A 10985-nucleotide genomic window follows, 5' to 3' on the forward strand; every position below is an offset into this window, starting at 1 on the left:
ATGCAAGGCAGGCCAACCTGCCCTCGGTAACCTTGGGAGCCTTCAGCGCTAGATCTCAAATAACAACTCAGGAGTTTCAGACTACAGTCGATGTGCAACGTAGAGAACGTAAAGGTCACTGGCCATGTGTTGCACGATGTTAACTGACAGAAATGTTCTTAACCAAAAGCTCTTTCAACAACAGCAGCAACGTCCAAGCTGCTCTATGGGTCATGTTAACATATTAACCCCCCCCCCATAGTAGCCCCTTTGTTATTCTAAACATATTTGATAGCCCAAGATAGACGCATGTGTTATTTGCAAAACTGCAATAAAGCAACTTTCTTACATTCTCTAAGTTCAATGGTGATTAAAATTGTGCCTAAAGCGTGTATTGGTTAACCTGTGAGCAGCCAAAATAAGATGACGCGACTCAGTTTGCTGAAGTAATGCTGAGTTGGCAAACCCATTTCCATCCAAAAGAGGGCGCTAAAATTCACAACGTTACACTAAACATTTACACTCGCTTCCCATGTGATTTTGGACATCGATGAAAGGGTTCTTTACATAAAAACGCAACTACTACTTAATATATTGCTAAACGAGTGACAATGTGCATTATGCACCCTAGTAACTAACTCATTACAATAACAAAAACTTGTTTGGGGGAGGGTGGCGGTATCAAAATGTGCACTGACATTTTGTCGAATTAAATAATTTGATGAATCAAAACCAATCCAAATAGAATTCGAAACTATGAAACTGCAATGTTTCCACACATCGAAATAACACACCGTGCAGCTGTTTACAGTGAACACAATCTGACCTTATTTGTACTTTTTCCATTCCACTTGAGACAAAATATGAAGGAGGTCAAGGTGGCTCCAGCTACCTTTTAGGTCTACCCCAAGTGCTTGAATAGATTTATTGCATGAAATAGAAAGAAAAGGCATAAAAGCATTTACATGTGACATTCTAAATCTTACCATAAATACCCAGTATTCATGACAAAAGGAAAACAATAAAATAAAGCAATAGAAATGTCTAATTAAAAAAACTTTCATTTTACTCCTCTCATGTCTGAGTATGTAAAGGAAAATTGTAGTGAGCTACCATAGCATTTCCTTCCGATATTACTGCATTATAAGGTATGTAAAAAAAAATAAAAAAAATCACTGACGACTGTTTGTATTCAATAATGAAAAATCTGGTTGATAAAGTGCAAATGTATTATTAAGCCACTCTTGCAAGAACACTGTGTCCTTGTCGTCATACATTTAAGGCCCCTGATGATTTGTACTAGAAAGAGTCATTGCTGGCTTCTGGTATAAAAACATGTAGGAGTCACACAGCAGCCTGCGTACAAGCTCGGGAGCACACGAAGGGTTGGCCCGTGCTTGCTCCTCCTCAGACATGGACAAAAAGTCACCCAACTCTGGACAAGCTCGGATCTCTGGGATGTTGTAGCCCCTTTGATCATCACCTGACAGGAAGAGCAGCGTTGAGATTAGACTTCAGATTGAGACGTGATAGAAGAGACAAAGTCAGAGTGCATGCTTATCTGCATTTGTTGAGACTGCTTTATCAGAACATGTCATGAGCGACGGTTTCATTTGAAAACATGTCAGCGTTTGCACAAACATTTTGGGGGGGTATTATGTCATTGCCTAGCTAAAAAGAAAAAAAAAATGATGAATCATCCTCACCGCATCTGTCTGCCATGCTGTCAAAGAAGAGCCAGGAGTGTGGGTCAGAACCGTATTTGACAAAGGCCACATAGTGACTGGTGTGAATGCAAAGCACCGCAAACAGCTGCAAGGTGTGCCGAGCTGCAGGGGAAGCTGCGGCTACCTCAGCTGGAACCGCCAAAGGTTTTGGGCTATGCCCCAGGCGCGAGGGATGCCTGTGCACCTTCAAAACAAAGAAGCAGCAAAATAAATTAAAATGTCGTGTTTAATACTGGGGGTGTTGCATTTTTAAATTTGTCTTGCCTGTGTGTTGCAGGTTGTGCAGTATTGTTTAATTCTTCCCGGATGCAGTTTTTGATCTGGCAGACACTGGAGACACTCGTGCTCTGCCAATTCCCCACAGATAAAACATTGCCTGGGTGCTGTGGGAACATGCAGAGATCATTTAAGAAGAAGAAAAAACATTTTTTGTTTGTTTTGATATTTACGATAGTGTAGGTTCCTTACAGTTGTAAAGTAGGTCGGCGATGTCCAGCTCCATGGATGGAATGATGTGAGAGAACATTTTAAATTTGTTTCCAAACCTTGGCATCTGAACTATAAGACAGGATGGCATCTAGAGAACAGGTCAAGTAGGATATTAGAATTAAAAGGATGAAACAGTGATATCTTTTTTTGTTTGTCATACCTCTTCAAACTTGACATCGGATGACAGGCAGGAAGTGTCCATCAGCTGTTGCACGGTGGGTATCTGTGCCATTTGCTCCTTTTCCAGAAAGATCTGGAATGTGTAAGCCCCTTGATAACTTTCACTTCTCGACCTGGTAGAAATGTGTACTTTGTGATTTCTCAGCCATACAGAGGAGATATTGAGAACGAGACCACCCAAGGTCCTACCTGAGTTTAAGCAGCGGCTCAATCCCAAGAACCTTCTGGAAGAGAATTGTGATGAATTCCTCTGGGTCTGCAATGAGAACACAAATGAAATCGATAAATAAGACGCTTGACATCGTTCATGCTTTTTAGCAACAACGCCTTATAGGAAAAGGACTTGGACCTTTTTCGTCTGTTCGAAATGTGTCACAGCCAAGATGATTGCGGAAATTCATCACGCTGGCAGCAGGCACGAAGCCTTGTCTGCAAGAAAAGTGTTTGAGAGCAAGGAAAATGCCATGTTAGTGAGAAAACAATAATACCTGCGTAAACGGTTGACTATTTTTCTCAGTGTAGAAGCAATCGGCTGCACAGTGTCTGCAGGCCAACGGCAGATATTATCCAGGGTCACGGAGGAACTGAACAAACTGCAGAAAGAAAACAACAGCTTTTATCTGGATGCACTTAACTCCTTAGTCGCATGACATTTTTCAAGACGAAAAGTCACGTTACATCACAGCACCGCTTCATAGTCAGCTGTTGTGGTGGGTGGTGATTCTGAACTGGTTCTACCTGAAAAGTGTGGCATCCAGATAACAGGAGTTGATGTGGCCTTGGATCCCTTTCATTCTTCCCACTAACAAAGACATGACCTCCGATTCAGCAATGGGTGCCACATACTCCTCAGAGTCCACATATGGAGGAACTAGAGCACACAAAAAACACTTTTTTTTCTTTTCCAGTGATGCAACAAATAGCGACACATTTAGTACTTTGAAAACAATCTTTATTTAGCAATCCAGGTCTTGGATTATAAAAAGTGGTGCAGATTTTTAATTACTAAAAGGTTAATGTTCCATTGCATTCAGCAATTACCTGGAGGTATTTCCGCTTGGCTGTCGATGTCACTTGCTGTGGAGGAGCAGACAAACCTGCTATCGGGGTTGCATTTAGTAACAGGAACAAATAAAGCCCTGCTAATTTTGCAAGTGAAAAATCGCTGGCCTTTGTAAGTCCCATCAGAACAACCGTTCACATCGTAGTCCTGATGCACAAAATAGACCAAATCATTTGCAAATATTCACAAAGCTAGTTAAAAGCCTTTCATGCGAATCTTGAGACTCACCAGTTCGAGTCCAGCCCATTCGGAGGTTTTTCCTTCAAGGACACCCAGCCACCTCACAACCCCATAAACTGTAACCCCTGTGTCGGACACAACCTCCACCATGGACCCCACCTCCAAAGGTGCACATGATGTGTTGATGCTGCTTCTCTGCTCTGTACGTTTTTCTTTCTTTAGTCCATGAGATCTAAGAATTGGCATGGACTTGATGCGCAGCACCTTTTTGTTCGTGCCTGTAAGAAGTTAGGGAGGGTCCGGGTTAAAAAGTCACATGACATATAGTATCTTTAATCTTGTGACATGTTGTTGACAGTATGTTCGGAATACTATGCAGACAACTCTGAAAGCACGCCAAGCCATGTGATGACTCCACTCTTCTGCATTCCAAAGCAACTGGACTCGTTTTGCGACTACAGCGCATTTTCTGATAGCACGACATGGACTACATACATACCACCATGTTGGCCAGGATTAGAGTTGAGTCCCAGGGGGATGGAGTAAGATGGGACCACCTGGATAATGTCTGCAGCACTGAACAGGGGCATATGAGCAGGCTTTTTGGATAGTAAAGCAGGAGCATTGTCCTAGATGACAAAAGCAGATTGTGAAAAACAGACAAAGTCGAAGTGCATAGCTGCTCAATTAAGTCCTAATGATAGTTCAAGGTTTCCGAAGTTAATTGTTGGACTGTCAATTTTTACCGTGACTGGTTTATAGAGTGCATGATGTACGACAACTCAACACCTACGCAAATATTAGCTTGAGGCGCCTTAATGCTCACTTAAGGTTTATTATCACAAGCGTCAACAATTATCCTGTAATGGAAATGCTCCTACCACAAATTCCACTTCAAATCCCAGCATCTGCAGATCCTCTTTGTTTTCCTTCTTCCCAATCTGCATCAGGTTCTTCACCACTCCCGGTTGATGGCCCTTCCTGTGCTTCACCACCACCAGGTCATCCACAGTCAGCTCACAGATGGCCGAGAACAGCTGCGGGTTGCACAGCAGTTCCAGGCGTTTGTTCACGGAGGAGATGAAGAACAGGAGCTGAGCTTGGTGGCGGCTCAGGGGGTAAGTGTCCTCCTTCCGCACGACGCCTCCCTTCTTGGGTGCCCCCGCGTTTGACCCCCCGGAGTAGAGAAGCCCCATCAGCTCCCCGCGTTGCGTCTCCGATTCCATCCGACCAATGCATCCCCGATAGAAGCCTTTCCACGACTTCCCACGTGTGACGATGAAGAACTTCTCTTTTAACAACGGGATGGTCTCCATTGAAGTAAGTCTAGCAGGCGTTTTACGCAGTAAATCTGTTGACACGGGAAAACATCTTTACCCTCTCATTTGTTTCGCAGCAATGTTGTCAAAACAAACACTCACCTAGATTTTCCTTCGGGAGAGAGACGCGCCGCCACCCGCCAACAACTCAACGACAAGTCAGAGACTATTCGACTATTTCAAATTCGAAATCATGTTCAATAGCACTTTTTGACGAGGTATTTAAGTGAGTGAGAGTCTCCTTTGCGCGGTCACGCCCACTTGCCTCGGCATTTCATCTCCGCCCTTAACACAAAGTGCGTGCACTCACGGGGACACATTTCAATGACAGTGCGTGACTGCAGCTACGATTAGATAAGGAGAATGAATTTTTGCCTGACTCTGGTGGCGTAATAAGTTCGGCCATGCCACATTTAATTGCAGAAGTTTTCTTAGATCAGTAGGCATTTACTAGACTCCCCACCATTCCGTTACAATTTCAGAAACTATCAATATTGTAACGGTTACAGTATTGATCATTTCTGAAATTGTAACGCCCAATACAATACGCGATCGTGATCTACTGGTCGATCACGAAGGATCGATTGCATGACTTTATAAAGTAGGAGATGAATAGCAGGCTATCATCCATCTGCACTATATGGCGTTTGTCTTTTGATTGACATACAAGGCAGCCAATCTGATGTCTGGACTTTTGGCACCCTACGCATGCGCGTTAAACTCCGCTAACCTGGTCACCTTACTGCGTCTTTGGCCTCCAATTTATTTATTTTCACTATGTGATATTCTAAGTGTGTTTGCCTCATCTGTCAGTGTGCTTTGGTGAATGCTTAGGTGGATTACAAGTGCATCAAAAATTGAAACGCTGTTTCACCTAAATTCATCTGTTGTGGCGAATGAAATTTTAACGCTACCAGATGACATTGAGCAGAAGTCCAGGGCTCATGGACAGTTATCCTGAAAAGGAAATAAAGAATACACAATATTAAATAGTAATAATAACTTAAATAATGATAATATAAAGGAAATACATTTATGTTTTGCATTTTTTATTGTAGGCAGATCATTTTGACTTGATCATCTGCTCAACTAAAAGTGATATTTTGAATTACGCAACATTTAGCTATCGCAATTTGAAAATGAAGACATTACGCAACTTCTGGAAACTTAGCATGAAAAGACACAACTATTTTTTGCCACTAATTGATATTTTGAGTGACATGTTTGTCCTCACTCTGCTCATGTGACACGTCCCTCCCTGTGACACAGCTGGCATGCAAGACATTATCTTGACTGAACATCAACTTTACGTAATAGGCTTGGCGCTCCTCGGCGCACATGCACAAAAGAAAGGGACCAAAAAAAACCTGCTTTTAGGTGTACTTTCCCTCAACTTTCAAATGCATAGACGTTTTTCTAACATGTGACTAGTCGTCTTCAAAATGCACAGCATATATATCACAAGTTTAGTGTATTGACATTTTTATTTGAAGTTGATGGTCTAGAGAACCTGAGATTTGTTTCGAAAGGAATTGTCCATTTCTTAATCACATTGTTGTTCCTCACCACTCCAAAGACAATCATTTTCTGCCTTTCGTCTCTGTGGCCAGTTGTATTCGCAAGCTCCATCCTCTCTTCTGGAAACGGGGCTGCAGATCGGTTCAATTGGACAAGAATTAAATGCATGAGGCAAATCTCAACAGTTAGCATTTGTTAAATCGGCTTTGAACACTTACACCGTGCATTGGGTTCCATCAGTAAGATGTCATTTTCATAAACTAGGGAACGTAGTAACATCTAAAGTAAATGTTTTGCATTACGAGGAGCATTTACCTATTAAATTAGCAAACGTTCAACTGCATTGTTATTGCTACCTGGGTAATGGAAGTCAAACTGTGTCCGCCTGATATAACCAGTACCATATAGGTCCCAAATATATGCTAGGTTGGTCCCACTATTGTGGTTATCACAGGTTTTTTAAAATATAGGATTCAGTTTCACTATTGAGATAAGAAAACCAGACGCCAGCAGTCACCCCGATGGCGCAGGTGACGGAAGCAATGTGCCAATGTACAAGTGTTTTGTCACTGAAGCTTATCTTTCCTTTGTTATAGTTGATATCATCGTCACAGACCTGAGGCCAACCAGAGGCCACTTGCTGCAATGGTATGTTCTTGGAGGCTTGGCAAATCGCAAGATCAGCACAATACCTCCAGGTCCACATGCTCTTCATTTGAATCACAGTGAAACTCACCTGGCTTGGAACTATCAGTCAATTGAGACGCATCAAATCTCTGGTAATTAATTTTAGATTCACTGTTAAGTTCTGCATCAGGTGAGACTTCCATGGTCACCAACATCTATCTGTCAAACTCTAACTTCATTGTAGGTGCAGCTGTGCAGGTGTTGTCTTGCTCCTGCCTATATTTGAACTACACTTTGTAGAAAAACACGGCTGCTATCGTTGCCTTCCAACCAATGAGGTAATAATTAAAGAAACATAGACGGGTAATGCACTGTGTTGTATTTTATTGCTGTGCTTAGTCAAATACATGCAAGTAAAAAAATAGTATAACATATCAAACCTTTTACAGCTACAATTTGGATGGATATTTGCATCCATGAAAATAGTGCATGCAGCTGTAGCAGTATCAGCTCTGTGAATGCGTTACTAGTTGCCCTTGCAGCATTTTAGTGACTGTGGTTGCGATGTGATGGTTGTTGAAGTGGGAAGGAATGATGCTGGAACCCATGCCGAACACGATTGTGTCGCTGCATAGTGTTTCGGGACATGGGGTGGTGGGATGTGCTGGATTTTTGCATACAGGCTGACTTTGTGACCTTGTGCAAGACTTTAGGAGGAGAAAGTAATGCTGAGATAGCCATTTTCTTGCTTTCAATTGTGGACTGGTCACTGGCTGGAGCTGTTAAACTGAAAGAAAAAAAAAAACATATAAACTATCATTCAATGTACAAGTCCTCATTCAACAGGCTTCAAAATAAGGTTTAACATGAAGATGGACTAGTTCTATAATTACTCTTAAGTAAAGTTTAAATTTTTAATTTGACAAAATTTGATTCTTGATATTCAAAGACAACATGCAGCCTGTATACATTAAATTATTTACAGTAGTTTACCTTGTTTCTAGTTTGGGAATAGTTGTTGCAATGGGAGCAGAGTCTGATAATATAGCGGAGGCCTCCATAGTCGGGATATCAGCAGAACTGCCTTCTGTGGAGACAATTGAGGGTTTATGTCGCTGAACAATATCTTCATAAAGTAGAATCAGCAAGTGATTTTTTTAATGAAATATATATTCAATGTTATTGCTTAGTCAACAAGACATTTTATTTATTTATTTCCTAAAATGTATTGCAAATATGTAATTCTTTTGGCTTAAACACACAAACCACAATAGTGGGGAATTCCCTTGGTCATTACATTATTTTATTGTTGCCGTTGTTTTTTTCTACTTTTTTCTACTTGTATAAATTGCACAGTTCCTTGCGGGTTCAACCAAACTGTACAGTGGATGCACAACCAACCTTGACGACTAACTACAAGCCATTCCTCTTCCAGCACTTCTTCGGACTTGACTTCCTCAGGGGCGTCCTTGACTTCCTCAGGGGCGTCCTTCTCTGAGTTCTCTCCCCCAAAAAGCAAACGAGCGAGTTTTCTCAGCATTACTGCTTCTCTCTGATGTATTTGTCTTTAACCAAAGAGAATAATACAAATTATTAACATGCGTTCATGGTCGCATACCGATTAATTGATCCTCCTTTAGAGTTTGAAAGTTTGTCATATGACCAAAAAAATGTTTGGTCAGCTGACTAGGAAGGCCAATTCAAGATCGAGCGGTAAGTGTTTTGAATAATGATGCCCACCATTGTTAATGTCGCTCGACAATTGTGCAAAATGGAGCTTTGAATACCGTACATATTTGAGACATATGAATTCTATCGTGACGTCAATCATTGCATAAATGAATATTTTGTCGGGTCGGATAAACTTCGATCAGGAATAACGAACAATAGGCATATTACTCGCTGTACATATTATAGCTACAAATCTCTGTACGAATATAGTTTTTGTTAGACAATATATCTACAGATAACAAGATTCTTACCTTGGTTGAAGTTTCTCGGTTCGACTCACTGTCATACAGTAAATAACGGAGTTTGGTTTCTGTTTTTATTGTTTTGTTTTGGGTTTTTTAAAATAACGTTCACGATTTATGTGACGTTTTCGATTGTTTTTCAAATACTCGACCAATGAGAAACCAGTGTTTAAGCCTATGACTCCGCCTATGACGAGAAACCACCAATCAGAGTTCGCAAATCCGCCCCGCACACTTGGATGGAGGCACACAAAATATGCAATAAGCACCCGCCTGTCCATATGCCTCCACTCTAGCTTCGGACCCACACAGTGACTGAAGAAAAAAATGTATACAATTTATTTAAACGTATGTGACTCAGTCATTAGCCTTTTTTCAGACACTTATTGGGAGGCAGTCGTGTAAACTAAACTTCCACTCTGCAGGCACGCTAACAAAAACACCTCTTTATAAAACCATTACTGCAGCATATGTGCAATGAAGAAATATGCATGATTCAATGTAATACAGTTGGTTTTCACTGACTATGATTGAAACTTTATTCCTAAAATCTTTATGAAAACAATAGTTTCGCGCAACAGAATAAACTCATCAGAGGATTTCAGCATTTACATTGATTGATTACTAATTCATTCATCACCCGAACCGCCTATCCTCGCGGGCGTGCTGGAACCTATATCAGCAGTTACGTCATATAATTATGGGGAATTCCGAGTGTTACAGTTGACATAAAGCAACAAAATCACGTTTGTCCGTTAGGGGGCGCTTTTGCGCTATGAAAAATAATTCTATTTGGGTCACCCCCCCCTCCCCCCTTTGACATGTGCTTCACATGAGGGTCAAGTGGTTTCTTTGTTTACAGTTATAAAGTGAGACAAATTTGATCATATCGAGTAAACTACCGCTCTGCTACATTAGTAGTCGTGGCAAGAATTTCACAAAAACAGTTTCATGCCCGAAGCGTGCTTCAAATGACGCTGATAGGAGTATGCATGAATAGGAAATGAAGACCCGCATGAAAGAATCAATAGTGGAATCAACTTTGTTCATTGTTCATGAACACTCTTACCACCCGAACTGTTACATGGTATTTTAACTACGTCCAATAAAAATTCTGTATTTTAACTACGCCCAATAAAAAATCGACTTTTTCAATAATGGGCAATTTTGACTCACTGGCAGCATGAAATTAGTTTAACAATCTGTTTATTATTTTGGTTGTAGCTTGAATTGGTGACGTACTGCACTGCATCATCCTATGGGACTTTTTATGTTCTGCCCCATATATAGTTAAGTAAACATTGGAAACAATTTTGATGTGATGCAGTGGTGTGTTGCTGCAAACTGCAGTCGTAATCATTTTGAAATTGAGCATTGTTATTATGTAAATGCAAGTTTTGTGATGCAGCTGTTTTATTGGAGCTCTCAAAACTGTGCAAGTGTTTTTTGTTTCTTTGTTTTGTCCGTCTTCAAGGCTTTTTAAGTAGTTCAGCTAATGTGATCTGGTGACTGTGTGCGACAGCATATGATTTGGACCGTTTTCATTCTAATTAAACCCTTGAATGAGTCTTCTGTTCCTTGTTAAAGTCACCATTACTGCTCCCTTATGCAGCGTTTCCATATGATTTGAAGCTGTTGCCATTGTTCGCTCGGTGAACCACTTCCTTAAACACCATCAGAAATATTTACCCTCATTAACGAAAAAAATAATTGCAATATTTACGCCATCAAATTGAATTATGTGAAGCAGGAATTGAAATGAATCTTAGCTCCTTCATCTGCCAACCTTGTGAGCTCCGTGTTTGGTTTGCAGAAAGGGGTCATGAAGCCCCTTTCCTGCACAGAACAGCAGGAGGAGCCGAGGAGGAGGATAGAGGGAGCTGGTGGTGCTGGCGGTGGTGGGGAGGGCCCTCCGGGCGAGCACACCCCT

General features: G+C 41.2%; 1 protein-coding gene across 1 annotated transcript; it reads right to left on the reverse strand.

Moving 5' to 3' along the window:
- Positions 1-868: 868 nt before the first annotated feature.
- cyldb (cylindromatosis (turban tumor syndrome), b) lies at positions 869-5476 on the reverse strand. Its single transcript, XM_037251717.1, has 14 exons — positions 5040-5476; positions 4500-4969; positions 4118-4247; positions 3667-3896; positions 3417-3585; positions 3114-3246; positions 2864-2968; positions 2725-2804; positions 2565-2631; positions 2356-2488; positions 2175-2283; positions 1971-2089; positions 1686-1890; positions 869-1462 (listed from the first exon to the last, which is right to left on the reverse strand). Exons 2-14 carry the CDS (start codon positions 4932-4934, stop codon positions 1257-1259), a joined length of 2121 nt encoding a protein of 706 aa, XP_037107612.1. The 5' UTR covers positions 4935-4969; positions 5040-5476; the 3' UTR covers positions 869-1256.
- Between the last annotated feature and the right edge of the window lie 5509 nt (positions 5477-10985).

The sequence above is a fragment of the Syngnathus acus genome, chromosome 5, assembly GCF_901709675.1.
Source record: "Syngnathus acus chromosome 5, fSynAcu1.2, whole genome shotgun sequence".
Classification (NCBI taxonomy): domain Eukaryota; kingdom Metazoa; phylum Chordata; class Actinopteri; order Syngnathiformes; family Syngnathidae; genus Syngnathus; species Syngnathus acus.